This window comes from Bos taurus, chromosome 3, assembly GCF_002263795.3.
Source record: "Bos taurus isolate L1 Dominette 01449 registration number 42190680 breed Hereford chromosome 3, ARS-UCD2.0, whole genome shotgun sequence".
Classification (NCBI taxonomy): Eukaryota; Metazoa; Chordata; class Mammalia; order Artiodactyla; family Bovidae; genus Bos; species Bos taurus.
This window is the reverse complement of record NC_037330.1, coordinates 12,599,302-12,623,402: the sequence shown is the minus strand read 5'-3', so window position 1 is coordinate 12,623,402 and position 24,101 is coordinate 12,599,302. Positions and strand designations below refer to the sequence as shown.

The 24,101-nt window shown below is 40.4% G+C and overlaps 1 protein-coding gene across 4 annotated transcripts in view; it reads right to left on the bottom strand.

The window, feature by feature from the left end:
• Positions 1–12,760: 12,760 nt before the first annotated feature.
• Positions 12,761–24,101, bottom strand: part of FCRL1 (Fc receptor like 1) — a 33,033-nt gene continuing 21,692 nt past the window's right edge. For 2 of the 4 annotated variants that reach the window (NM_001434743.1, XM_010802828.4), the window contains 9 exons: positions 22,059–22,328; positions 19,621–19,908; positions 19,201–19,479; positions 18,745–18,861; positions 17,224–17,251; positions 15,880–15,962; positions 15,598–15,669; positions 14,808–14,839; positions 12,761–13,852 (listed from right to left, as the gene is read on the bottom strand). In NM_001434743.1, the coding sequence (NP_001421672.1) occupies positions 13,781–13,852; positions 14,808–14,839; positions 15,598–15,669; positions 15,880–15,962; positions 17,224–17,251; positions 18,745–18,861; positions 19,201–19,479; positions 19,621–19,908; positions 22,059–22,328 (1,241 nt within the window). In that variant the 3' untranslated portion in view covers positions 12,761–13,780. The remainder of the gene's footprint in view (positions 13,853–14,807; positions 14,840–15,597; positions 15,670–15,879; positions 15,963–17,223; positions 17,252–18,744; positions 18,862–19,200; positions 19,480–19,620; positions 19,909–22,058; positions 22,329–24,101) is intronic. The other 2 variants (NR_197956.1, XM_015461804.3) reach the window with 2 other exon arrangements.

Genomic DNA, 24,101 nt, shown 5'->3' with positions numbered 1-24,101 from the left:
ACTTAGCAGCAGTAGCAGCAAACTTGTAAAATCGAGCTCTACCCTTCATGCAATAGAGGCAACTGAGGCACCAGAAAAAGAGCCATCAAGATCAACATGGTCAATTTCTAGTAGTAACAACTGGGAGTCAAACCCAGGCAGTTCAGTTCCATAGCCTGCCTTTTAAACACTTTGATGTCTTACTATGAAGTATTGTCTCTCAATCTTCCCTTAAGATAGAAGGGCCATTGTTAAAATGGCTCAGGTTTCTTAGATGAGATTTTCCTAAGTCTTAGGTGAGATTTTTCTAAGTTTGTAGAATGAGATTTTCACTAAGATTCAAAGCACTTTCTCTATATCATTGTGAACATTGTCCCCTTCCCTATTTCTAAATCATACTACTTTTTGTACCACAGACTGGTCTTAATATGGCTATACCCTACAAAGCATGTATCATGTTAAAGCCTACTGTCATTCTCATCCTGATAATATGTAGTCCTCATAAATGTTATATAGAACAGTCTGCTAGGGTGTCCAGGCAGATGCAAGTCGTGTTTTTGGACCTTATGCAACATGAAACTTTAAATCACAAAATCATAGATGTTTGTAACCTGGAGACTGACTGATAGTGAGATTTAATATCATTCACTGTAAACATAGTTTTATTTTGGAAAATGCTGATGTATATATGTGATGTTATGAACCATTATAATCATGTAAAAAGAAAATGCTAAAAACACCCAACAAAGGCAGTTTGAAAATAAATTATACACAGACTACCAAGCTGCCATTAAAATTATTCTTCTGAAGAATATTTTATAGGAATAAAAGATGTTTGTGATATATTGCTAAGGGGAAAGTGAAAAGAAAGTGAAAGTTGTTCAGTAGTGTCCGACTCTTTGTGACCCCATGGACCACAGAGTCCATGGAATTCTCTAGGTCAGAATACTGGAGTGGGTAACCTTTCCCTTCTCCAAGGGATCTTCCCAACCCAGGGATCGAACACAGATCTCCCACATTGCAGGCAGATTCTTTACCAGCTGAGCCACAAGGGAAGCCCAAGAATTCTGGAGTGGGAAGCCTATCCCTTCTCCAGCAGATCTTCCTAACCCAGGAATCGAATCTGCATTGCAGGCGGATTCTTTACCAAGTGAGCTATCAGGGAAGCCATCCAATGCTACTTTAACTATCTGTGTAAATGGTTTCTTTGTGTTTCAAATAGGATAAGTTTTCTTTCCCTGAGACCAGAACCGATCATCAAGTCCTTACCTGCTAGAAGTATTCCTAGTTGGCCTATAATTCCTCCTCTTCTTGACCATTTTGATGGGTGGAAGCAAATTAGGGAACAGAGTAGAGAGAGGAGAAAGTAAAACATGGTGGAGGAGTTAGTGGTAGGTATAAGTTTTCATCAACATTTGAGGAAGTTTTTCAAAATATTCACAGTTCAGTTCAGTCACTCAGTCATGTCCGACTCTTTCCGACCCCACCCCATGAATCGCAGCATACCAGGACTTCCTGTCCATCACCAACTCCTGGAGTTCACTCAGACTCACATCCATCGAGTTGGTGATGCCATCCAGCCATCTCATCCTCTGTCATCCCCTTCTCCTCTTGCCCCCAATCCCTCCCAGCATCAGAGTCTTTTCCAATGAGTCAACTCTTCTCATGAGGTGGCCAAAGTACTGGAGTTTCAGCTTGAGCATCATTCCTTCCAAAGAAATCCCAGGGCTGATCTCCTTCAGAATGGACTGGTTGGATCTCCTGGCAGTCCAAGGGACTCTCAAGAGTCTTCTCCAACACCACAGTTCAAAAGCATCAATTCTTCAGTGCTCAGCCTTCTTCACAGTCCAACTCTCACATCCATACATGACCACAGGAAAAACCATAGCCTTGACTAGATGAAACTTTGTTGGCAAAATAATGTCTCTGCTTTGGAATATGCTATCTAGGATGGTCATAACTTTCCTTCCAAGGAGTCAGCGTCTTTTAATTTCATGGCTGCAGTCACCATCTACAGTGATTTTGGAGCCCAAAAAATTAAAGTCTGACACTGTTTCCACTGTTTCCCCATCTATTTCCCATTAGTGATGGGACCAGATGCCATGATCTTAGTTTTCTGAATGTTGAGCTTTAAGCCAACTTTTTCACTCTCCACTTTCACTTTCATCAAGAGGCTTTTGAGTTCCTCTTCACTTTCTGCCATAAGGGCGGTGTCATCTGCATATCTGAGGTTATTGATATTTCTCCCGGCAATCTTGATTCCAGCTTGTGTTTCTTCCAGTCCAGCGTTTCTCATGATGTACTCTGCATATAAGTTAAATAAGCAGGGTGGCTATATACAGCCTTGACATACTCCTTTTCCTATTTGGAACCAGTCTGTTGTCCCATGTCCAGGTCTAACTGTTGCTTCCTGACCTGCATATAGGTTTCTCAAGAGGCAGGTCAGGTGGTCTGGTATTCCCATCTCTTTCAGAATTTTCCACAGTTTATTGTGATCCACACAGTCAAAGACTTTGGAATAGTCAATAAAGCAGAAATAGATGTTTTTCTGGAACTCTCTTGCTTTTTCGATGATCCAGCAGATGTTGGCAATTTGATCTCTGGTTCCTCTGCCTTTTCTAAAACCAGCTTGAACATCTGGAAGTTCATGGTTCACGTATTGCTGAAGCTAGGCTTGGAGAATTTTAAGCATTACTTTACTAGCATGTGAGATGAGTGCAATTGTGCAGTAGTTTGAGCATTCTTTGGCATTGCCTTTCTTTGGGATTGGAATGAAAACTGACCTTTTCCAGTCCTGTGGCCACTACTGAGTTTTCCAAATTTGCTGGCATATTGAGTGCAGCACTTTCACAGCATCATCTTTCAGGTTTTGAAATAGCTCAACTGGAATTCCATCACCTCCACTAGCTTTGTTCATAGTGATGCTTTCTAAGGCCCACTTGACTTCACATTCCAGGATGTCTGGCTCTAGATGAGTGATCACACCATCGTCATTATCTGGGTCGTGAAGATCTTTTTTGTACAGTTCTTCTGTGTATTCTTGCCACCTCTTCTTAATATCTTCTGCTTCTGTTAGGTCCATACCATTTCTGTCCTTTATCGAGCCCATCTTTGCATGAAAGATTTCCTTGGTATCTCTAATTTTCTTGAAGAGATCTCTAGTCTTTCCCATTCTGTTGTTTTCCTCTATTTCTTTGCATTGATCACTGAGGAAGGCTTTCTAATCTCTCCTTGCTATTCTTTGGAACTCTGCATTCAGATGCTTATATCTTTCCTTTTCTCCTTTGCTTTTCCCTTCTCTTCTTTTCACAGCTATTTGTAAGGCCTCCCCAGACAGCCATTTTGCTTTTTTGCATTTGTTTTCCAGGGGGATGGTCTTGATCCCTGTCTCCTGTACAATGTCACGAACCTCATTCCATAGTTCATCAGACACTCTATCTATCAGATCTAGGCCCTTAAATCTATTTCTCACTTCTACTGTATAATCATAAGCGATTTGATTTAGATCATACCTGAATGATCTAGTGGTTTTCCCTACTTTCTTCAATTTAAGCCTGAATTTGGTAATAAGGAGTTCATAATCTGAGCCACAGTCAGCTCCTGGTCTTGTTTTTGTTGACTGTATAGAGCTTCTCCATCTTTGGCTGCAAAGAATATAATCAGTGTTCAATTTTTTTTTTTTTAACTTGGCTGCAAAGAATATAATCAATCTGATTTTGGTGTTGACCATTTGGTGATGTCCATGTGTAAAAATATTCACAACCTTTCATTAATTCCAATATGTCCTATATAGAAATGTAGCCTGTTTATTTGGAAATTAATATTTCCTAAGGTGCTACCACAAATGCTGTGGGATAAAATTCACGGTTTGTGTGAAGGTGAGTGCTGTAGGTGGAAAGGAGAAATAATGAGTTGTTAGAGATGGTCATTGTCATAGTGAGGTGGATGGACCACAATGGTGGCAACAAGTCCTCTGAGATGATTGACATGCTCCATCTTGGTGCTGATTTTTTTAAACATGTATTTACTTATTTGGCTGCATCAGATCTTAGTTGCAGCATGCAGAATCTTTTAGTTATGGCTTGTGAACTCTTAGTTGCAGCATGTGGGATTTAGTTCCCCAACTAAGGACCAAACCTAGGCCCCCTGCATAGGGAGTGTGGAGGCTTAGTCACTGGACCATCAAGAAAGTTCCTGGATGCTGTTTTGTATCTGACAGATGGCAGACATTTGCATGTGGAAAGACACAGACTGAAAGCACACCTAAACTTGGAAACTGCAGCCAGATTAGGAAGCTAAGTAGTACAGTGGGAGAAAGGGTAACTTAATGCTTAAGACTGTAACAGCGAAAGTGAAATTGTGTGTGGTGGGAGGGGGGAGGTTAACCAAAGTGAGCTGCTGCTGCTGCTGCTGCTGCTAAGTCGCTTCAGTCATGTCCGACCCTGTGAGACCCCCATAGACGGCAGCCCACCAGGCTCTCCCGTCCCTGGGATTCTCCAGGCAAGAACACTGGAGTGGGTTGCCATTTCCTTCTCCAATGCATGAAAGTGGAAAATGAAATTGAGGTCTCTCAGTCGTGTCCGACTCCTAGCGACCCCATGGACTGCAGCCTACCAGGCTCCTCTGTCCATGGCATTTTCCAGGCAAAAGTACTGGAGTGGGTTGCCATTGCCTTCTCCGAACCAAAGTGAGAGATTTTAAAAAATCCCTTGTGCAGAGATAATTAGCCACCAGCAAGTTGGAGTCACAGGTACCAGAGGAAAGCAGATTTATGCATAGATAGAAACGTTTCTTGGTGCAACCACGTAGATGCTTGACTTGGAGATTCCACAGGTGGTAATGTACAGAAAGATATTTTCTCAGATGCAGAGCAAAAGCAATCTCTGCAAATTCTATTCAATATCTTGAATAGGATACAAAGTACAGTGCCAAACCAAGATGGAGTATGCCAGAATTGAAACCAAGAGTACTGTCATGAAATACAACTAAGAAGGGAAAAACATAACATCTCCCATTTGAGGAAGTTGGCTACTAGGATAGTTAAGATAGAAAAGGTAAACTTCTCTAGGCTGGTGAACTTCAGAGATCTCTGGATGTATCTGGTTGAATGTGGGGCTCCAAGGTCACTCTGACAGATTAAATGTCGTTTTATATATATATATATATCAGATCAGTCGCTCAGTCATGTCCGACTCTTTCCGACCCCACCCCATGAATCGCAGCACGCCAGGCCTCCCTGTCCATCACCAACTCTCGGAGTTCACTCAGACTCACGTCCATCGAGTCAGTGATGCCATCCAGCCATCTCATCCTCTGTCATCCCCTTCTCCTCTTGCCCCTAATCCCTCCCAGCACCAGAGTCTTTTCCAATGAGTCAACTCTTCTCATGAGGTGGCCAAAGTACTGGAGTTTCAGCTTGAGCATCATTCCTTCCAAAGAAATCCCAGGGCTGATCTCCTTCAGAATGGACTGGTTGGATCTCCTTGAAGTCCAAGGGACTCTCAAGAGTCTTCTCCAACACCACAGTTCAAAAGCATCAATTCTTTGGCACTCAGCCTTCTTCACAGTCCAACTCTCACATCCATACTTGATCACAGGAAAAAAAAAAAAAAAAATATATATATATATATATATATATATATATATATATGAAGTACACTTGGCTATAGAAGTAGTCATTGGCAAGGTCATCGTCATTGTGTGGTAGTAGTTGTGGTAGTAATTTTAATAGTTACTATAATTATTTTGAACGACATGATATGTGTCTCTTGATAGGTCTTGACTTAGGAATTTTATGTCCACGCTAATAAATACATACTTTTGGAGATATGGAAATGGTCAGGAAATGACAACCCACTCCAGTATTCTTGTCTGGAGAATCCCATGGACAGAGGAACCTGGCAGGCTATAGTCCATAAGATCGCATAGAGTCGGACACGACTGAAGCTACTTCTCATGCATGCACAGAAAGTAATGTTTGTTGAAGACTTCCTGGAGAAGAATTGGTAGCTATTATTTAGGCAGAAACAGGCCCCCCTGCCCAGCAGATTCTCTATAATTCAATTAACTAATTTCTATAAATCTACTGGGGCCCTATACAGGCCAAATAGCATGACACAGAATTCAGACTAAGAATACCTGGAAGTTGTTCTCTGTTACCTCCTTGGCAGATGTAAAGATGGAGATACTCTAGGGATTTTCCCACTGATGGTCCAGTGGGTAAGACTCAGCACTCCCAATGTAGAGGGCCTGGGTTCAAATCCTTGGTCAGGGAACTAGACCCCACATGCTGCAACTAAAGATCCTGTGTACCACAACTAAGACTTAGCACAACCAAATACTTAAAAAAAAGAAATAGAAAGAAAGAAAAAGAAAGAAAGAATGCTCCAGAGATCCAGCTTCTAAAAGAGTTATCCCCATATTTGCTCAATTAGAGAAGGGCAGAAGTAAGTTTTGGCTTCAGATAATGATTTTTTAAGAGACTGAAGTTTTACAGAGCTCAAATTTTTCCTCTTTACAAAGAGTACCAGTTTCCTCAATATTAATAAAAGTTGCTACAAACCCCTTCTACAGAAGGCATTGCCATTCTTGTGGTGGGGAGTAGAGGTAAGCCTAGACTTGGAGTCTGAGGGGAGACAGAGGCACAGGATGACTTACTGAGGCTCTTGACAGATATCTGAGTAGCATCTGCAACAGAGAGCTGCCCTTCCTCTATGTGTAAAAATACCACCTAGTTAGTGGCCTAGACTTCCTGGGGATGGCAGGTGCAGAGGGACCCCCAAGAATCAGACAATTCATTTTGAAGCTTTTTACTTTCTATTTTAATTGTATGTTTGTGGATTTCCCAGAAGATGAATGGGTTATGACTTTCCATGTGGGAAGGACAATTACCGAGAACTGTGGACCATGGGTCATTGACTATCCCATCCCTTAATAGCATCACCTACAGCAGCTTTCTATGGATGTCTTCCTGGTAGCTAAATATCAGTTTGTGACAGAAAAATAAATAAGCACTAAGATCCAAATTATATCCTGGCTTTCAATCTCGATTTCCCTTTAGAGGTTTTTGCTCACTCTTCTAACATGCTCTCCTAGCAACTGTTTCCCAGTGCACATAGGTATAATCCCCAGTCAGAAAAAGCATTCATACATTCATTCAGGGATGGATAAATTTTACCTAATTTTTAAAATGCATAGCCAAACAGGTAAGAAGGGAAATTCCCATATTATAGATTTTAAAAAGGAAGTGAAAACAGAGTGCTAAACATGTAAATTACATTACTGTTCCCCTGGGGAGGAGTGGGGGAGAAAATATTACACTAAATAATTTTTATGGGCTTCACACTTAAAGTCCATATTGAATCAGGAGACAAAACCTTGTTCTTTACATCTGTGTCTCCATTCCTACCCTGCAAATAAGTTCATCAATACCATTTTTCTAGATTATATATATGTGTTAATATAAGATATTTGTTTTTCTCTTTCTGACTTACTTCACTATCTATCACAGGCTCTCAGTTCATTCACCTCACAGTTCTGCATTTGTACCTTTTGGAAAAATGAACTCACAGTCTATAGCAAAAAGAACTAGAAAGTAAAAATTCATGAAGAAAGAAACTGGACCAGAGTGATACTATCATCATAGCAGAATAAGAATTTTCTTCTGTCTTTCCTTTAAGACCACCAACTTAGACAATCACCAAAGAACAAGAGAGCCTTGTGGACATCCAGGAGTCCAGCAGAGAATTTTCAACACACTATTGAAGCAAAAATTCAGATGTTGGATAGACTGAAGGGGAATATTTAGGTGTGCTGTGTGACAGTGGTGGGGAGCAACTCAGAAATTATCAGAAAGGACTCTCAGAGGGGACCAGAGGGACATAAATGTTACTAACTGCATCACAGAATCCATCGAGATGTCTGTCCATGAGCCACAAGGGATGGCATTTGTAAGTTCTTACACATCTGTAATTATTTAAATTTAAATTCAATTCTTCAATCAAGTGGCTGAATGGATAATAAAACAAGGCTTAACTCTATGCTGCTCAGAAGAGAGACACATCAATTATAAAGATACACACAGAACAAAATAAAAGAATGAAAAAACAAATTCTGAGTAAATGAAACCAAAATAAAGAAGCTATATTTATAGCAGACAAAATAGACTTTAAGTCAAAAGCTATAACTTTTGGACACAGTGGGGGACGGAAAGGGTGGGATGAACTGAAAGACAAAGAAGGTCATTTTATAGTCTGCAGCTGCTGCTGCTAAGTCGCTTCAGTAGTGTCCAACTCTGCGACCCCATAGACAGCAGCCCACGAGGCTCCCCCATCCCTGGGATTCTCCAGGCAAGAACACTGAAGTGGGTTGCCATTTCCTTCTCCAATGCATGAAAGTGAAAAGTGAAAGGGAAGTCGCTCAGTCATGTCCGACTCTTAGCGATCCCTTGGACTGCAGTCTACCAAGCTCCTCCATCCATGGGATTTTCTAGGCAAGAGTACTGCAGTGGGGTGCCATTGCCTTCTGGGTCAATTTACCAAGAAGATATAACAATTGTATTTATGTACCCAAATAAATACATAAAGCAAATACAAACAGAACTAAAGGAGAAATAAGCACCAATGCAATAACTGGGGACTTAACTACCCAGGGTCTACAATGAATAGATCATCCAGAGAATCAATAAGGAAAGAGCAAACTGGAACAACATTATAGACTTAATAGACCTGACAGACATATATAGAACACTCCATTCAAGAGCAAAAGAATATACACCGTTTTCAAGCACACATGGAACATTTTCTAAGCTAGATAATATGTTAGGCCACAATACAAGTTCTCAACAAATTTTAGGAGAAATAAATTATATCAAGTTTTTTTTTTCCTACTGTAATGATAAGAAACTAGAAATCAATCACAGGAGGAAAGCTGAAATTTTACAAATACATGGAAATTAAACAACATGCTTATGAACAACCAATGGAGCAAAGAAGAAAACAAAAGGGAAGTCAACAAAATATCTTTAGGAAAAATAAAATAAAAACATAACACACTATTACTTGGGAATGTAGCAAAAACAGTTTAATGAGTAAAGGTTATGCCTATAAAGTCCTAAATTAAAAAAAGAAAGAAAGAAAGAAAGACCTCATTGAACATCCTAGCATTATACCTCAAAGAACTAGAAAAACAAGAACAAATTAAGTTCAAAGTTAGCAGAAGTAAGGAAATAATAAAGATCATGCAAAAATAAATAAAATAGAGAATAGGAAAACAGTAGAAGACAATAAGAAACCTGGTTATTTGAATAGGTAAACAAAATTGACAAATCTATGAAACAAGAAAAAGAGGATTCAAGTAAATAAAATTGTAAGTGAAAAAGAGACATTACAACTAATAACACAGAAATACAAGGGACCATAGGAAACTACTATAAACAATTATATTACAACAAATTGGACAACATAGAAAAATAATTGATAGATTCCTAGAAACATGCATTTGAATAAATGCTTTCAAATCGTGGTGCTAGAGAAGACTCTTGAGAGCTCCTTGGACTGCAAGGAGATCAAACCAATCAATCTTAAAGGAAATCAACCCTGGATATTCATTGGAAGGACTGATACTGAAGCTGAAGCTCCAATATTTTGGCCACCTGATGTGAAGAGCAGATTCATTGGAAAAGACTCTGATGCTGGGAAAGATTGAAGGCAGAAGGAGCAGAGGGTGGCAGAGGATGAGATGGTTAGATAGCATTTCTGGCTCAATGGACATGAACTTGAGCAAACTCCACTAGATAGTGGAGGACAGGGAAGCCTGGTGTGGTGCAGCAACAAAACCCCATGGGTGGCAGAGCCTGGTAGGCTGCAACCCATGGGGTTGCTAAGAGTCAGACATGGCTGAATGACTTCACTTTCACTTTTCACTTTCATGCATTCGAGAAGGAAATGGCAACCCACTCCAGTACTCTTGCCTGGAGAATCCCAGGGATGGGGGAGCCTGGTTGGCTTCCATCTATGGGATTGCACAGAGTTGGACACGACTGAAGTGACTTACCAGCCGTAGCAGCAGCAAGGAAGCATTTAACAGGAAGCTTCCTGTGTTCTGTTTGGGATCTGTCATGAATCCTCTGTCCCTTATTAATTCCTGAATATTCAGAAATTAAGTGGCTTCAATGGCACCCCACTCCAGTACTCTTGCCTGGAAAAATCCCATGGATGGAGGAGCCTGGTGGGCTACAGTCGATGGGGTCACTATGAGTCGGACATTACTGAGCGACTTCACTTTCATTTTCCACTTTGATGCGTTGGAGAAGGAAATGGCAACCCACTCCAGTGTTCTTGCTTGGAGAATCCCAGGGACGGGGGAGCCTGGTGGGCTGCCATCTCTGGGGTCGCACAGAGTCGGACACGACTGAGGCGACTTGGCAGCAGCAGTAGCAGCAGCAGCAGCAGCAAACTACTCCTGGGGGCTTAGGAATGCATGCATTTCCTTCATTAGTTTTTCCATATGGTGATAAGTAACTATTTATGACCCTCTTCCTTTTTATGAACCATATGATAAAAGTGATTATTTACAACCCTCTGTCTTTGATATGGATTGCCTTATAATGTTTTGTAAGTGTGGAATTTTGATTTTTATCTCTGCTGAAAATAGTTACCTTGTAAGACAGTATAAATACCCACACAATGTTGAATAAAACACCTTTGCTCCATCAGATCTTGGGTCCCCGTGTCTTTCTTTCTCCCTCTTTCTTTCTCTCTCTCTCAGGCTAATTCTCTGGAGCACAGAGGCTCACTGAGCTCATTTTCTTACCCGGGCTTCTAAGACCCCCTGGTGAAGGCGCACTGTGCCTTCACCCCCTTGAGAGGGCGCTTGGTGCCTATGTGTAGCAGTGCAAGCCTTGTGTCAAAGGCTTTATTGGCTTTCTGCATAAACCAAGGAATATCAGCCTCTTTATTTCTCTCTTTTACTTTCTTATCGTCAACTCTGGACCACCAGGTTCTGGCCCATTAAAGGACCTCAACAATAGATGAAAAATTAAAGTTATAAAATTATCTCAGTAGACACAGAAAAGGCTTTGACAAAATGCCAAAATGATAACAACTTTCAAAATTGTATACAGAAGGAATGTACCTCCATATAATAAAGGCCATAAATGACAAATCCACAGCTAATGTCATACTTAAATGTGGAAGGTTGAAACTTTTCCTCTAACACCAGGAACAAGCAAGAGTGCCCACTCCTACCACTCCTATTCTGCTTAATACTAAAAGTCCTAGCCAAAGCTACTGGAAAACAAAAAATAAATAAAAGGCATCCAAATCAGAAAAGAAGGAAATTTGTGTTTGCAGATGACATGATTTATATATAGAAAACCCTGAAACTCCACCAAAAAAAAATTGCTAGAAATAATAAAATACAGTTAAATTTCAAAATAAAAAATAAAGACAAAAATCAGTTGCATTTCTATGCATTAACTATACATTATCTGAAAAGAATAGCATTAAAAGCAGTGAAATATTTAAGAATAAATTTAACCAAAGGGGTGAAAGATCTATGTATTTAAAACTGTACAACCTTGATGTAAGACATAGAAGACACAAATAAATGTGAATATTTCCTTTGTTCATAGATTTAAATAATTAATATTGTTAACTATCCAAAGCCATCTCTAAATTTAATGTAATTCCTATCAATATCCTAATGACACTCATTTCACAGAAATATAACAAAGAATTCTAAAATTTATATGGTGCTACAAGAGTCATCAAATAACCAAAGCAATATTGAGAAAGAAGAACAAAGCTGAAGACATCACATATCCAGATTTTAAACTATATTTCAAAGCTATTGTAATAAAAACAGTATGGTATTGACATAAAAACAGACACATAGACAAAGGAAACAGAATTGAGAGCCCATAAATAAACTCATGCATGTATGGTCAACTAATAGTTTACAGCAGAATGAAGAATACTCAGTGAAGAAGGGACAGTTTCTTCAATAAATGATGTTGGGAAAGCTGGATATTCATATTCAAAATAATGAAACTGGACTCCTATCTTACACTATTCACAAAACAAGACAAAAACAATCACATAGATACAAAGAACAAATTAGCAGTTACCAAAGGTGAAGGGGGGTGAAGATAGCAAAGTGGGTAAGGGAACTAATTATATAGTAATAGATTTAAAGTAAACTCTTGATGGTCAGCACACTGTAGTGTAAATGTAAGTCAAATTATAAATATACATGCTGCTGCTACTGCTGCTAAGTCACTTCAGTCGTGTCCGACTCTGTGTGACCCCATAGATGGCAGCCCACCAGGCTCTCCCGTCCCTGGGATTCTCCAGGCAAGAACACTGGAGTGGGTTGCCATTTCCTTCTCCAATGCATGAAAGTGAAAAGTGAAAGTGCAGTCGCTCAGTCGTGTCCGACTCTTAGCGACCCCATGGATTACAGCCTACCAGGCTCCTCCATCCATGGGATTTTCCAGGCAAGAGTACTGGAGTGGAGTGCCATTGCCTTCTCTGATAAATATACATATAAAATGTATACAATATTATAAACCGATGTTATCTCAATAAAAAAAGAAAAATAGAAGAAACACAAATGAGGAAAAAAATAAAGAATTTGACAAGTAGAAAATAAAGACTGGTAGCTCAAAAATGATTAAATGATAAATTTTATGTTATTTATATTTTACTAAAATGAAAAAGAAAAATGTGTTATGATTTATCATATCGTAGGATACTACACAGCCTTTTAAAATAGTACAGACTTTAAAATTTCATGATATTTTATTAAATATACGTACTTCTAAATATATTCACATGTATGTAGAAGTGTTTCTACAAAAAAAAAGAAAAATATCTGCAGAGTTAAGATTTTAACAATGCTAAGCTTTTAACAACTGGTACCACTTGTGGTGTTAACTTATAGGGAAGACTTTAACTTTTACATTATATAGTTTTTAAATGTTTTAGTTTATGTGTTAGCTTATGATTGTTTTAAAATTAAAATATGGACTTCAAACCATATTATCACATTTTCAAAAAATGTGTGAATTAAGGAAGAAAATATATTCCTAAAACTTCTAGAAGCTGCAACAAATATAGAACCGTGGATGTAGTGAAACTTACAAAGATTATATCTCATTATAAATATGGCAGCATCTAGATTAGCTTGTGCATATAAAATATGTCATTAAAACTGAATGCAACCACAACAGAATTTTATGTAACTTTGATTTAATTCTAGTTTGGTAATAGTGACTCAAAAATTCATTGAGTCACATATTTTATGGAGGAACAGGATGATCACTGTAAGAAACATGGCTTAGAGCTCTGTACTGTCTGCTCAGAGAAAGCACTTGCCAAAAAAGAATATGGATGCAGCTCTCTGTATGGAGCAGTCCCACAAAATCACTAACCTTGGGTTCATGCACTCTAGGCTTCACTGTCTCACTATCTCCAAGATCTCAAGTTCTTTTATTCCCATCCTGTTTCCACTTATAAAAAGAATTTAGAGCAGAGTTTGACCTGTACCTGAAAGAACTAATAGGAATCAAGCTCTAATAACAAAGTTTTTCCCACTCCTGAGTTCAGGTGGGTTCTTCCAGATGATCTCTTCAAAGCTTGAGCAAACTGCACTTCACAGTAGATGCAGAAATAGTTTTATGGAGGAAAGCACCTGGATGAGGTGTACTGGAATGCTAATTCTCCCAGGATCTCTGAAGGACATAATAGTTTTGAGGTTTGGAGTCATGGATGGTTTTCCAAGAGCAGAATCTTCTGTAACTCTACATAACATCATCATAGTCCATATCTGTAAGATCTGCCTTCTTCAGCCTGGAATATATGGCTGAGGAGTCCTAGAAGCAAAAGTAGAACTTGAGCAGGATAGAACATGGGTAGAACTTGAGCAGGGAAAACAAATAGAACATATTTTCGCAGGTTCTCTTTCTGATCTGCCTGGACACACCCTACCATGGTGCACCACTCGAGACAGAACACAGACCTTTCTGGAAGACTGTGGCCCTAGGCATTTTCAAAGGGCTTGCGTCACATTGTTAGGCTACAGACATGGTCTTGATGAGCTGTAAACTGAACTACGTATGCAAAACCTTCTTTCATTTTTATGGGTTTGTATTAGGCCATTCCATAGGCTATAATTGTTTAAGTGCATCAGAATTATGTATCCATAAACTAAACTTAGCCTGTCGCTAGAGTTTATCAAGGACTTGAATTCTGTTCAGAGACGATTGGCTGCCACACCACACAAGACAAAATTACAAAGCACCTCCTCTATTTGCATACATGCAAAGTTGGAGTTTCTACAATTTTCTGAAAGCAATTGTGTATTATTAGTGAAGTCTTGAATTGATCAAGGTTTAGAAATTACCAATTTTTCAATGACAAAAATCACTTTTAGTTTCATTTTATTCAATATCAATTTAGTTTTTGACATGTTGTTTAGCTAGCCTTACAGCACAAAGTGATGTATGCATGGTAAAACAGTATTTCAGAATAAAGATTTTCAAACCAATAGAACTTTTAGACTAAGCATGCACTACAGTTTAGCTACAAACCTTCATACATCCATTGCTAAAAAATATGCATATAAGAGCCTCTAGAATTATCTTGTAAAAAGATGCTTTACTGTTATAATTGGATGTTTTTATCCCCATTATGTGGGGAGATAAAATAGGAGATAGATGATGAGATCTTTTGTTTTTTCCAAGTGGCCATAGTTTTAGAAGTTTGAGACCCAGTCCCCAGAAGAAGGAGTGAAAGAGCAAGGAAGAAAGAACAAGGATTCTAACTCACCTTATCCCCAGGATGTGTCCCCAGGGGTTCTTCTGTGAAGACAAATATATGTGAGATTCCCTTTAGAGTCCTTCCTTAAATTAATGTTAATGAAGACTTCTTCCTCTCCTATATCCTGTAACTTGCATCCATTAATATTTTCTGTCTTACTTTTCTGCCATCACAAATATGGCTAGGAAAATTGGCACATGTGAGTGTAAGGGCCAGATTGTCCCTCCTAGCATTTGCTGTTGCTGTTTGATTGCTAAGTTGTGTCTGATTCTTTTGCAACCCCATGGACTGTAGCCCACCAGCCTCCTCTGTGCATGGGATTTCCCAGGCAAGAACACTGGAGTGGATTGTCATTTTCTGTTCCAGGGGATCTTCCTGACCCAGGGATTGAACCTGCAGCTCCTGCATTGGCAGGTGGATTCTTTACCACTGAGCACCAGGGAAGCTCCCCTGGCATCAATACCTCTCAGTATTTCTGTGTGCATCAAGCACAGGGTGGGACTACAGCCACAACTAGGCAACCACTTTGGGGTGCTATAGAGAATACAGAGTTGGTACCATTTCCAACGCTGCCAACAGACAGGGGGTGAGATACACAAGTTAGCATCATTACTAGGACCTACTCAAGGCAGCTTCCAGTCCACAGGCCAATCTTCAAATAGGCATAGCAATACTCATATTCAACTCCAAGGATAGAAGCAGCAGTGCCAGCTGCTATGTTGCCATACACAGTCACCGATTATCCTCCTGGCTCCAGGAAAGGCAAAATCAGAGACAAATTCACTCTCTCATGTCTCACCTGCTGCTGATGGCTGTTCCTGTTGCACACAGTACACCAAAGAATAAACCTCATCCCCACTTACAATATTCACTGAAAGAGAAAGAAGGAAGCCTCATTATATGACACAGTCCCTTCTTCTTGACATTTAATTCACTCTGTACCTACCACCTATCACAGCCATGAGGACAGAGGAGTCACTGATTTGTAGAGGTGGCAGGGACACAGCAGAGTCAGGTTCGGTTCAGAGACATCACCAGCCCCCTCTGCCTACTTTGGCCCAGGTCATTTGGGAAGCCTCACCATTTTCATAGTCAAAGTGTAGTTGCTCTGGGGCTTGTGAGTTGAAGTAGGTGGATTCTTGGGGTACAGGGCTGGGAATGCTCCTGAAAACACAGAAACATACGTTATCTATTGGATAGAATCCCAGATGTTCCAGACATAACTATCTGGGACCATGAGTAAAACAGTGTAGGAGAGAAGCCTGAAGGAGGAAATGTCCTGAGAGAATGCTAATTTATGTGGAAATCAGCAATCAGCACAGCTGTCTGGTACAAGCCACAGCTCTATGCTTGCAGTGAGCAGGGCATTGCAGAGCATCCCTAGAGTACATATTCCAGGAGTGTAAGGTTCTTATCTGACAGCTCTCTGTGGTATTGCCCACACCCAGGATAGTGCTATTTGCATAATAGGTTCTCAGTAAATATTGAATGAAAGAATAGTTATTTACTCCAGATGGAACCAGTTGCTACATAGAACAAGCAGCTTGAGGAAGGAAAAGATAATGGTCTTGCATATGCATGTATAACTGAAAATTTTCAGTAAATCTGACTTGTAATTAGAATTACAAATAGATGAAATTAGTAATTTGTTGTGGAAAAAAATCTGGCTTTTACTGGCAGAAATAATAACATGCTATAAAAATGTATCAAATAAATACTGATATTTCCCAATGAAAGTATTTTAAAAATCTTTTCCCCCTCTAAATCAACAAGGGCCTACTGTATAGCACAGGGAAATATACTCAGTGTTTTGTAATAGCGTATAAGGGGAAAGAATCTGAAAAAGAATATATTAAAATAGCTGAATAATTGTGCTATACACCTGAAAGTAACACAAATCAACTATACTTCAATAAAATAAAATCAAAAATAAAATTTTAAAAATATCTTCCTCCTTTAATCTTCTAAGAAACATCATCAAAAGTTTTTCAGTATGTTGATTGTTCTCTGGCCTGTATTCTGGAAATGTGTGTATATCTAAACTACTCTGAGATATTTCAAAGCTCTCAAAATCTTTACATGTGTTCATGATTTCTAGAACTCAACAAAATGATTTACATACTCTCAGATATTGGTTAATTGATCGAATAAATGTATGAAACTGGTCAATATAGTAGAGCTTTCTTATTCTGCAGATTTAGTGAAAGAGATAAATTAGGACAAATGATGACAGGATTTACATTAATTAGCTAATATATAAAAGAAGAGGAATAGCAAATGAAATTACCAGTGGAAGAACTCTGGAGTAGCAGTTTTAGGTATGATAAAACATGGAGAAAAGCTCACAAGAGAGAACAATTCCAAAAAATCTTTAATAGCTTTATCTATATATAATCAGTGCACAGAGAGCAAACAGAGGTCTCACCTGACTGCATCCTTGGCTGTACGTCTTCCTACAAGTCAAACAAATGAACATACATGTCAGTGGAGGAACTCTCTCAGTGTTTTCATACAGTCCTTGTGCAAGGACTTGTCTTATTCTAGCATGCCCATTGCAAGGTGCTCTTTTGTGCCCAGAGTACATCCTGGCAATTATTTGGGCAGATCCTTCATACTGCAGTTGAAGCGCTTTAGGTCCAGAATAGTCAAATGAGTTGCCCAAAGGCAGTTAATATCAACTTTGGACTTGAGTCTAAGCCTCTGTACCACACCTATAACATTTTTTGGTTTTGGCTTTACAACCATACAATCTAATCCTGAAAGTGCTCCCCTGGTGGCTCAGACAGTAAAGAATCTGCCTGCAATGCAAGAGACCCAAGTTCAATCCCTGTGTTGGGAAGATCTCCTGAAGAAGGGAATGACTACCCACTCCAGTATTCTTGCCTGGAGAATTCCATGAACAGAGGAGTCTGGTGGGCTACAGTCCATGAGGTTGCAAAGAGTTGGATACAACTGAGCAACTAACACTCACTCTTCAACCTAATCCTATCATAACAAACTGCACTACCATAGACACATTATAGTTGGGGTGAGGTCTCCAAATATGCCTGAAAATCTTGGAATTTAAGTGAGAATCTCACATCTTCTCTTGCCCCATCTCCAACTTGCTCTATGAAGAACATGAAACCTGAGATTAAACATGCAAATAAATATGTAATTATCAGTTGAAATGAAGTGTGAAGCTATTGGTACTCTGATCAAGAACGTGTGCTATGATTTGCTTAGTAACTCAATTGTGTACAACCATGACCTCATGGACTGCAGCCTTTCAGGCTCTTCTGTCCATGGGGATTCGCCAGGCTAGAATATCAGAGTGGGTTGCCATGCCCTCCTCCAGAAGATCTTCCCAACCCAGAGATCGAATCCAGGTCTCCTGCATTGCAGGCAGATTCTTTACTGACTGAGCCACCTAAAACAGAATTGTAGGCTGTGTGTCCAGGTGAAGCCTCTTGGAGAAAATGACATTTAAACTGAAAAGTGACAAAGACAGCAATGAACAGACTGTGTGAATGCGTGGTTGAGCATGTCAGGGAGAAAAAAACATGTGTGACAGTATTCTAAGGCAAATAAGAATTAGTGCATTGACTTTAACTGGGAGATAGTCAGTGTAACTGGAACTGTTCATTGTATTTCTCTTCCAGTGGCTGATTAGTTATTTTAAATAGTTACATTTGTGTATAAACATTAAACCACTGAAGTTCAAGGTATCAGCTTAACCTCAACTGATAACATGTGGGGTTGAAGGGTTTTACTAAAAACTTTCACTACTTTAATAGATACTGACCCATGTGCTGGAAAGTTGAGGGGAGAGCCTGTGAGCAGATAAGTAGGCAAGGTAGCTAATGGAATATATTCATCCTTAATAGTATAGATGTCACAAATCTAGCCTTACTTCAGTGAAAACAAAGATCACAGTAACAAAATACCAATCTCTATAAATACTAACCTATTTTTCTCTTGAGCCAGCAGCAAAATAATAGGGCCAAAGTGGTGGGAGCAAGGATGCCAAGCACCAACTCAATGACTCCTGAAGTAAGAACTTCATTTCTGTCTTCCATAGGCACTGAAGGAAGAGACCTGTACATGAGCTGCCAAGGAGAAGGGCTTGGGTTTGGGGTGAAGATATTTTGAGCATGGATTGAGGCCATTCCTGCTCTTCCTGGGGCAGGTGGGATTTATTTATACACCCAGGGACATGCAACTTGTCACACTGATGAGAAGAGAAGAGAGGAACCAGCCTTGATGTCCTCATGGTCCCTTGCATACATCTCCCAGGACAGGACTACCTGCAAAGCCTCATCTTTGGTAGCATACCCACCGGAGACATTGTGGGGTCAGCAAAACTCTCCCAGGATGCTGAGAAGAAACACTGACCAAGACAGCTCCACAACTCAAGCTATACCTGTGATGTTGAGTGGTACCACCTCACTGCGCTGGGCCACCTGGCCATTGTTGGCCTCGCAGTAGTAGTTTCCAGAATCTTCTGCAGTCAGAGAGAGGTTGAAGGACACTCCTCCTCCAAAGGGAGCTGAGCTGTTCCCCAGGGCACCATCTTCATGATAAAACTGGTACAGGATCGGGGGAGAGCCTCTCTGGGCTTCACAGTGAAGTTCCACTATGTGCCCCACCACCAGCTGGGCTGCAGGAGCCCTGAGGGTGAGGACAGGGCGAGACACTGGAACTGAGAGATAGTAGACTGTCACAGGAGGTCTCTGATGATGCCACACTCCCAAGCCCTGCCCACAGAGGCTCAACCCCAGTGAACTTTCTCAGGGTGCCCCAGAGGAACACACTGGCTGAGCTGAAGGGCAGTGGAACTTACTTCTGACAGTGATGCTCACCAGCTCACTGAAGCTGGGCCCATAGCCATTGTCAGCTGCACAGTAATACTGGTCAGAGTCATTCTCTCTCACTGCAGGGATCTCAAACGTTGCCATCAGTGAATGCTGGGTCTTCATTTTCAGACTTAAACCCCGGGCTCCTCTGAACCAGAAGAAGGTGATATCTCCTGTGCCCTCAGTGACCAAACACACAAGAACCAGCTTCTCTCCCTCTATCAGGTGTCCACCTGGAGGTTGTATCTCCAAGCTCACATTACCGATGGGGACTCCTACATGAATACAAGATGACACAGGAAGGCCCTGAGTAGGAAAGGTTTCAGGGACAGGGTACTTGTGACAGTCCTGGAAGCAAAGGCCTCTGGTCAAGTCAAAAATTTATGTAAAGGTGGGATGAGGGACAGGTAAGGAGTCCTGCTGATTTGGAATTGGCACTGGTTGGGTTGAAGATGGCAGGGTAAGAAAGACACCATAATATTCCTATGGAGGATGCAGTGTCTTCTCCCTGCCTAGAATGGTGTAATTACCAGAACCGTGATCTCTCAAACTCCCATTTTTAAAGGCACAGTAGTATAGTGGTTAAAAGTCTATGTTACAAAGCAAACTGCCTGGGTTGGAATGTTGGTTCCAACTCTTCTTGTGTGTGCTTGCTTGTTTGAATTACTTAAGTTCTCTGAGACTCAATTTTCCACCTGTAAAATGGAGATGATAATGGTAGCTACCTCCTACAGTTGCAGGCTTTAATTAAACAACATGTGGGAAGCACTAGAACAGGGCCTGTGGCATATGAACTATCCAGTGGCTTTTGTAGAGATCCAGGTCCACAGTTTTGAGTTTTGAGCAAGTTTGGGAAAGCTCAGCTTTCGGGAGGTATTAACATTTGTTTGTGGTAGCATGGATACCTCTTTGTTTGAGAGTGGGAGAGGATGTCAGAAATGTCCACCCTGATATGGGATAAATATGGTTCAGAATCACAAAACACCTTCAATTCCCTTTTATCTTTCAAAATCAGACCTCAACTTTTCTTCCATAAGCCTTTCCCCCTTGGCCTTTTCTTCAAAGCTTCCTCTTACCACCTCAGTCAGACTTATCCCTTCTCTACAGTTTCTATCAATAGTCAACCTGTACAACATGACCACCCTCATTGTTTTGGATGCCAACCGAGTGTCAGCTTCTCACAGTCAGGAACTATGTATTATGCAGCTTTCTCCTCCACACCCTCCAGCACAATGATGAAATACAGTAAGGTCTTTCTGAACATTCTCTTGTTTGCTTAAACAGGAATAGCAGGAATAAGGGAAGACTGCTTAAGAACTCTGATAAAATAAATATTAAGATGTTTTCTAAACATCTATTTTAAATACTATTTTTTTAGGTTGAATCAATCAAGTCTTAAAAGTTGAAAGTTATTTGAGTTTATTGTCAGTAAATTAAGAGATACTGTAACTTCACATGCCTCACTTTGACATTTATGGTGTCATCTATTAAAATATCCCTTATGATGTGGAAAAATTAAGATTCTCATATAGTTCTGGTGGAGTGAATGATTCAGCCACTTTGGAAGTCAGTCTGGCAGTTTGGTTACTATGTAACCCAGCACTTCAACTCCTAGTTCTAATATAAGAGAACTGAAAGCATATACCTATACAAAAATTTGTGCAGATTATCCATAAGTCAAAAGTGGAAATAACCGAAATGTCCATCAACTAATAAATTGATAAATAAAATGCAGTATATTCATACAATGAAATGTTATTCAGCTATAAAAGGGAATGAAATATTGATACATCTAAACATCAAGGAATCTTGAAAATATTGCCTAAGTGAAAGTAGCCAAAGGACAACATGTTATATGATTCCATTTATATGACATGTTCAGAATAGGAAAATCCATGGAGATAGAAAATACATGGGTGGCTGCATAGAGCTAGGGAGAGAGGAGGGGGAAATGGGGACTGACTGATAATGAATAAGGGATTTGTTTTGGGGATGATGGAAATGGTCTAAAGTTGATCATGGTGAAGGCTGCCTAACTGTGAATGTCCTAAAAATTAATCGTGCACTTCAAATGGGTGGATTTTGCACTATGTGACTTATATCTCAATAAAACTGTTATTTTAAAAAGTTAAAGAGATGTCCCTGGGAGTCCAGTGGTTAAGACTCTGACTTTCAGTGCAGAGGGGATGAGTTCAATCCTTTGTTGGGGAGCTAAGGCACCACATGCTGTGGCATGTAGCCAAAAGTTTAAGAAATTATCAACTAAAAAAAAATTTTTTTTAATGACTCTGATGAAGAGAAGTTTAGGTGCATGCCTCAAACAGCATCCATGCATGCAGGAGCAGAACACAATAGTCAGGGAAGACCAGACTAATGTCTCTGCCCGTCTTGGCCCACCCCAGCAGTGGTCCCCACTGGCACTCACTGTGAACTTCTATCTGGACTCTTCGGCTCAATTTGGCTTTGATAGATGTTATCTTTGCTTGACACCAGTAGGACCCTGAGTCTTCCTTCCGCACGACAGGAATCCGGAATTCTGGGAGGCTATCCAAGGCCGGCCCTAGGGCTCGACCATCTTTGTAGAAGAGGAACTGGAGCTTGGCATCCAACTTCTGTGGAGGGGGCTGGGTCTTACAAGTCAGGGTCATTGTGTTCCCCTCTATGGGCCGAGAGGGGCTGACTATCAGAAACAGTTCTAGAGGGAAGAAATAAAAACATATTCTAGGGCAATGGAGCTCAGAGATCCTGATCAGAGGCACTTTGTGTTCTCAGCAAGACTTAAAGAACCAGCTCATTGGACACACAGATCACTTCTCACATTACCACCCCGCCTGGACATGGCCCATGGGCTTCCAACTGCTCACACACAACTGTTCACATCCTGCCCCTACACAGTGCCACTTCCTTCCACAAGGCAAACCCTTCCCTTTGACCTGGCTCTTACTTTTTGAAGTTTCTATCCATGAACTGAAATTACTCTTGGAGACAACGCAGGGATACCAATGACTGACACTAGAGTTGGCACTGGAGAAGGCGAAGCTTGAAGTTTTAGGGAAATATACTTCATTTATCCTTGTGATAAGCCGTACTTGTCATTTTCTTCTGTTCCTCTTTCCCTGATGTCTCAGACCCACATTATCTCTTTCAGAGGTAGAATATGACACACGGAAGATCAGTCAGTTTGGGAAATACTCAGATGAACTTGATTTTTTAACTATTTTTTCCTGCCCCTTTTATTGCTATTCCTAATGGAAGGAACAAGCATGCACTTGCCAAGAAATAGTCTGCACCCACACACCCATGTGGCCCAGATCCCTTGCTCTGGGACCTCTATACAAACCCCTACAGAAGCCATGTATCCCTTTTTGGCCATAGGGGCTCTTTTCTGGATGAATTAAAGATGAGTAAAGTTGTATTCTGCTTTCATCTTACGTCCTTATCTATCCCAGTTGCAGCAGTTCATGAAATATCAAAAGCCCTGATAGCATTTGCTCTTAGCATTTGTTTATCCAACCTTCAGAGACTCTGTTCTTTGAGAAGTTTTAAGAATATCCCTAAGAAAAGCATCTTTGTCTCCTTATCAGGTAAAAATGCTAGGTGTTCTAGATCACTGAGGGGTGATTCCTGGTCCAGTGTCTATAATCTCCAAGCCTTCCTATCGGAATGCTTTACCCTTGGACTTTTAACAATTCAATTCAACCGTGGTACCATGATAGCTCTGTTGGTAAAGAATTCGCCTGCAATGCAGGAGACCCCAGTTCAATTCCTGGGTTGGGAAGATCTGCTGGAGAAGGGATAGGCCACTCTCTCCAGTATTCTGGCCTGGAGAATTCCATGGACTATCTAGTCCATGGGGTCACAAACAGTCACGACTGAGCAACTTTCAGTTTCATGGTACCAAAATGTTTGCCTGTGCTGAGGCATGGAATACCCTGTGCATTTAGTCATTTTCTCTCCTTGGAAAATTGTAGTCCCCAGAGGACTGAGGAGCAACACAGTCTCGGGAGCAGGGCAGGAAAGGGAATTTTAAAAAGGCAACTGTAACCCACTCTTTTGAATGGGTCTGGGGTAAAGATGTGGTAGGACACTGGACAGGGCAGTTTGCACAGGTCCAAAGGTCAGTCTTGCAGTTCAGTTTGTTTCAGAAAATTCTCATTTACAGAGACTACCTGGCAAATTCCTGGTGGCCAAAGCTTTGATTCTTTATCCTGGATGTGACTTAAAATTTCTACTGAGGCTAAAATGAGTCACACACACTTGTGGAGTAAAAGTAGAGCCAGGTGCAAGGCATCATGGCATCAACACAAGGTGTGAATTAGTCTTGGACAAACATCAGGTGAGTAACTGAGTATTTCTGGTCATGGAATTCCTGTGTTTCCTAGTTGCACATTAAGCCTGTGTTGGAGTAGCAGGATAACCCCTTTTAAACCTGCACAAGAGAGCAGTCTTCAATATGTTGTTGTTGGTG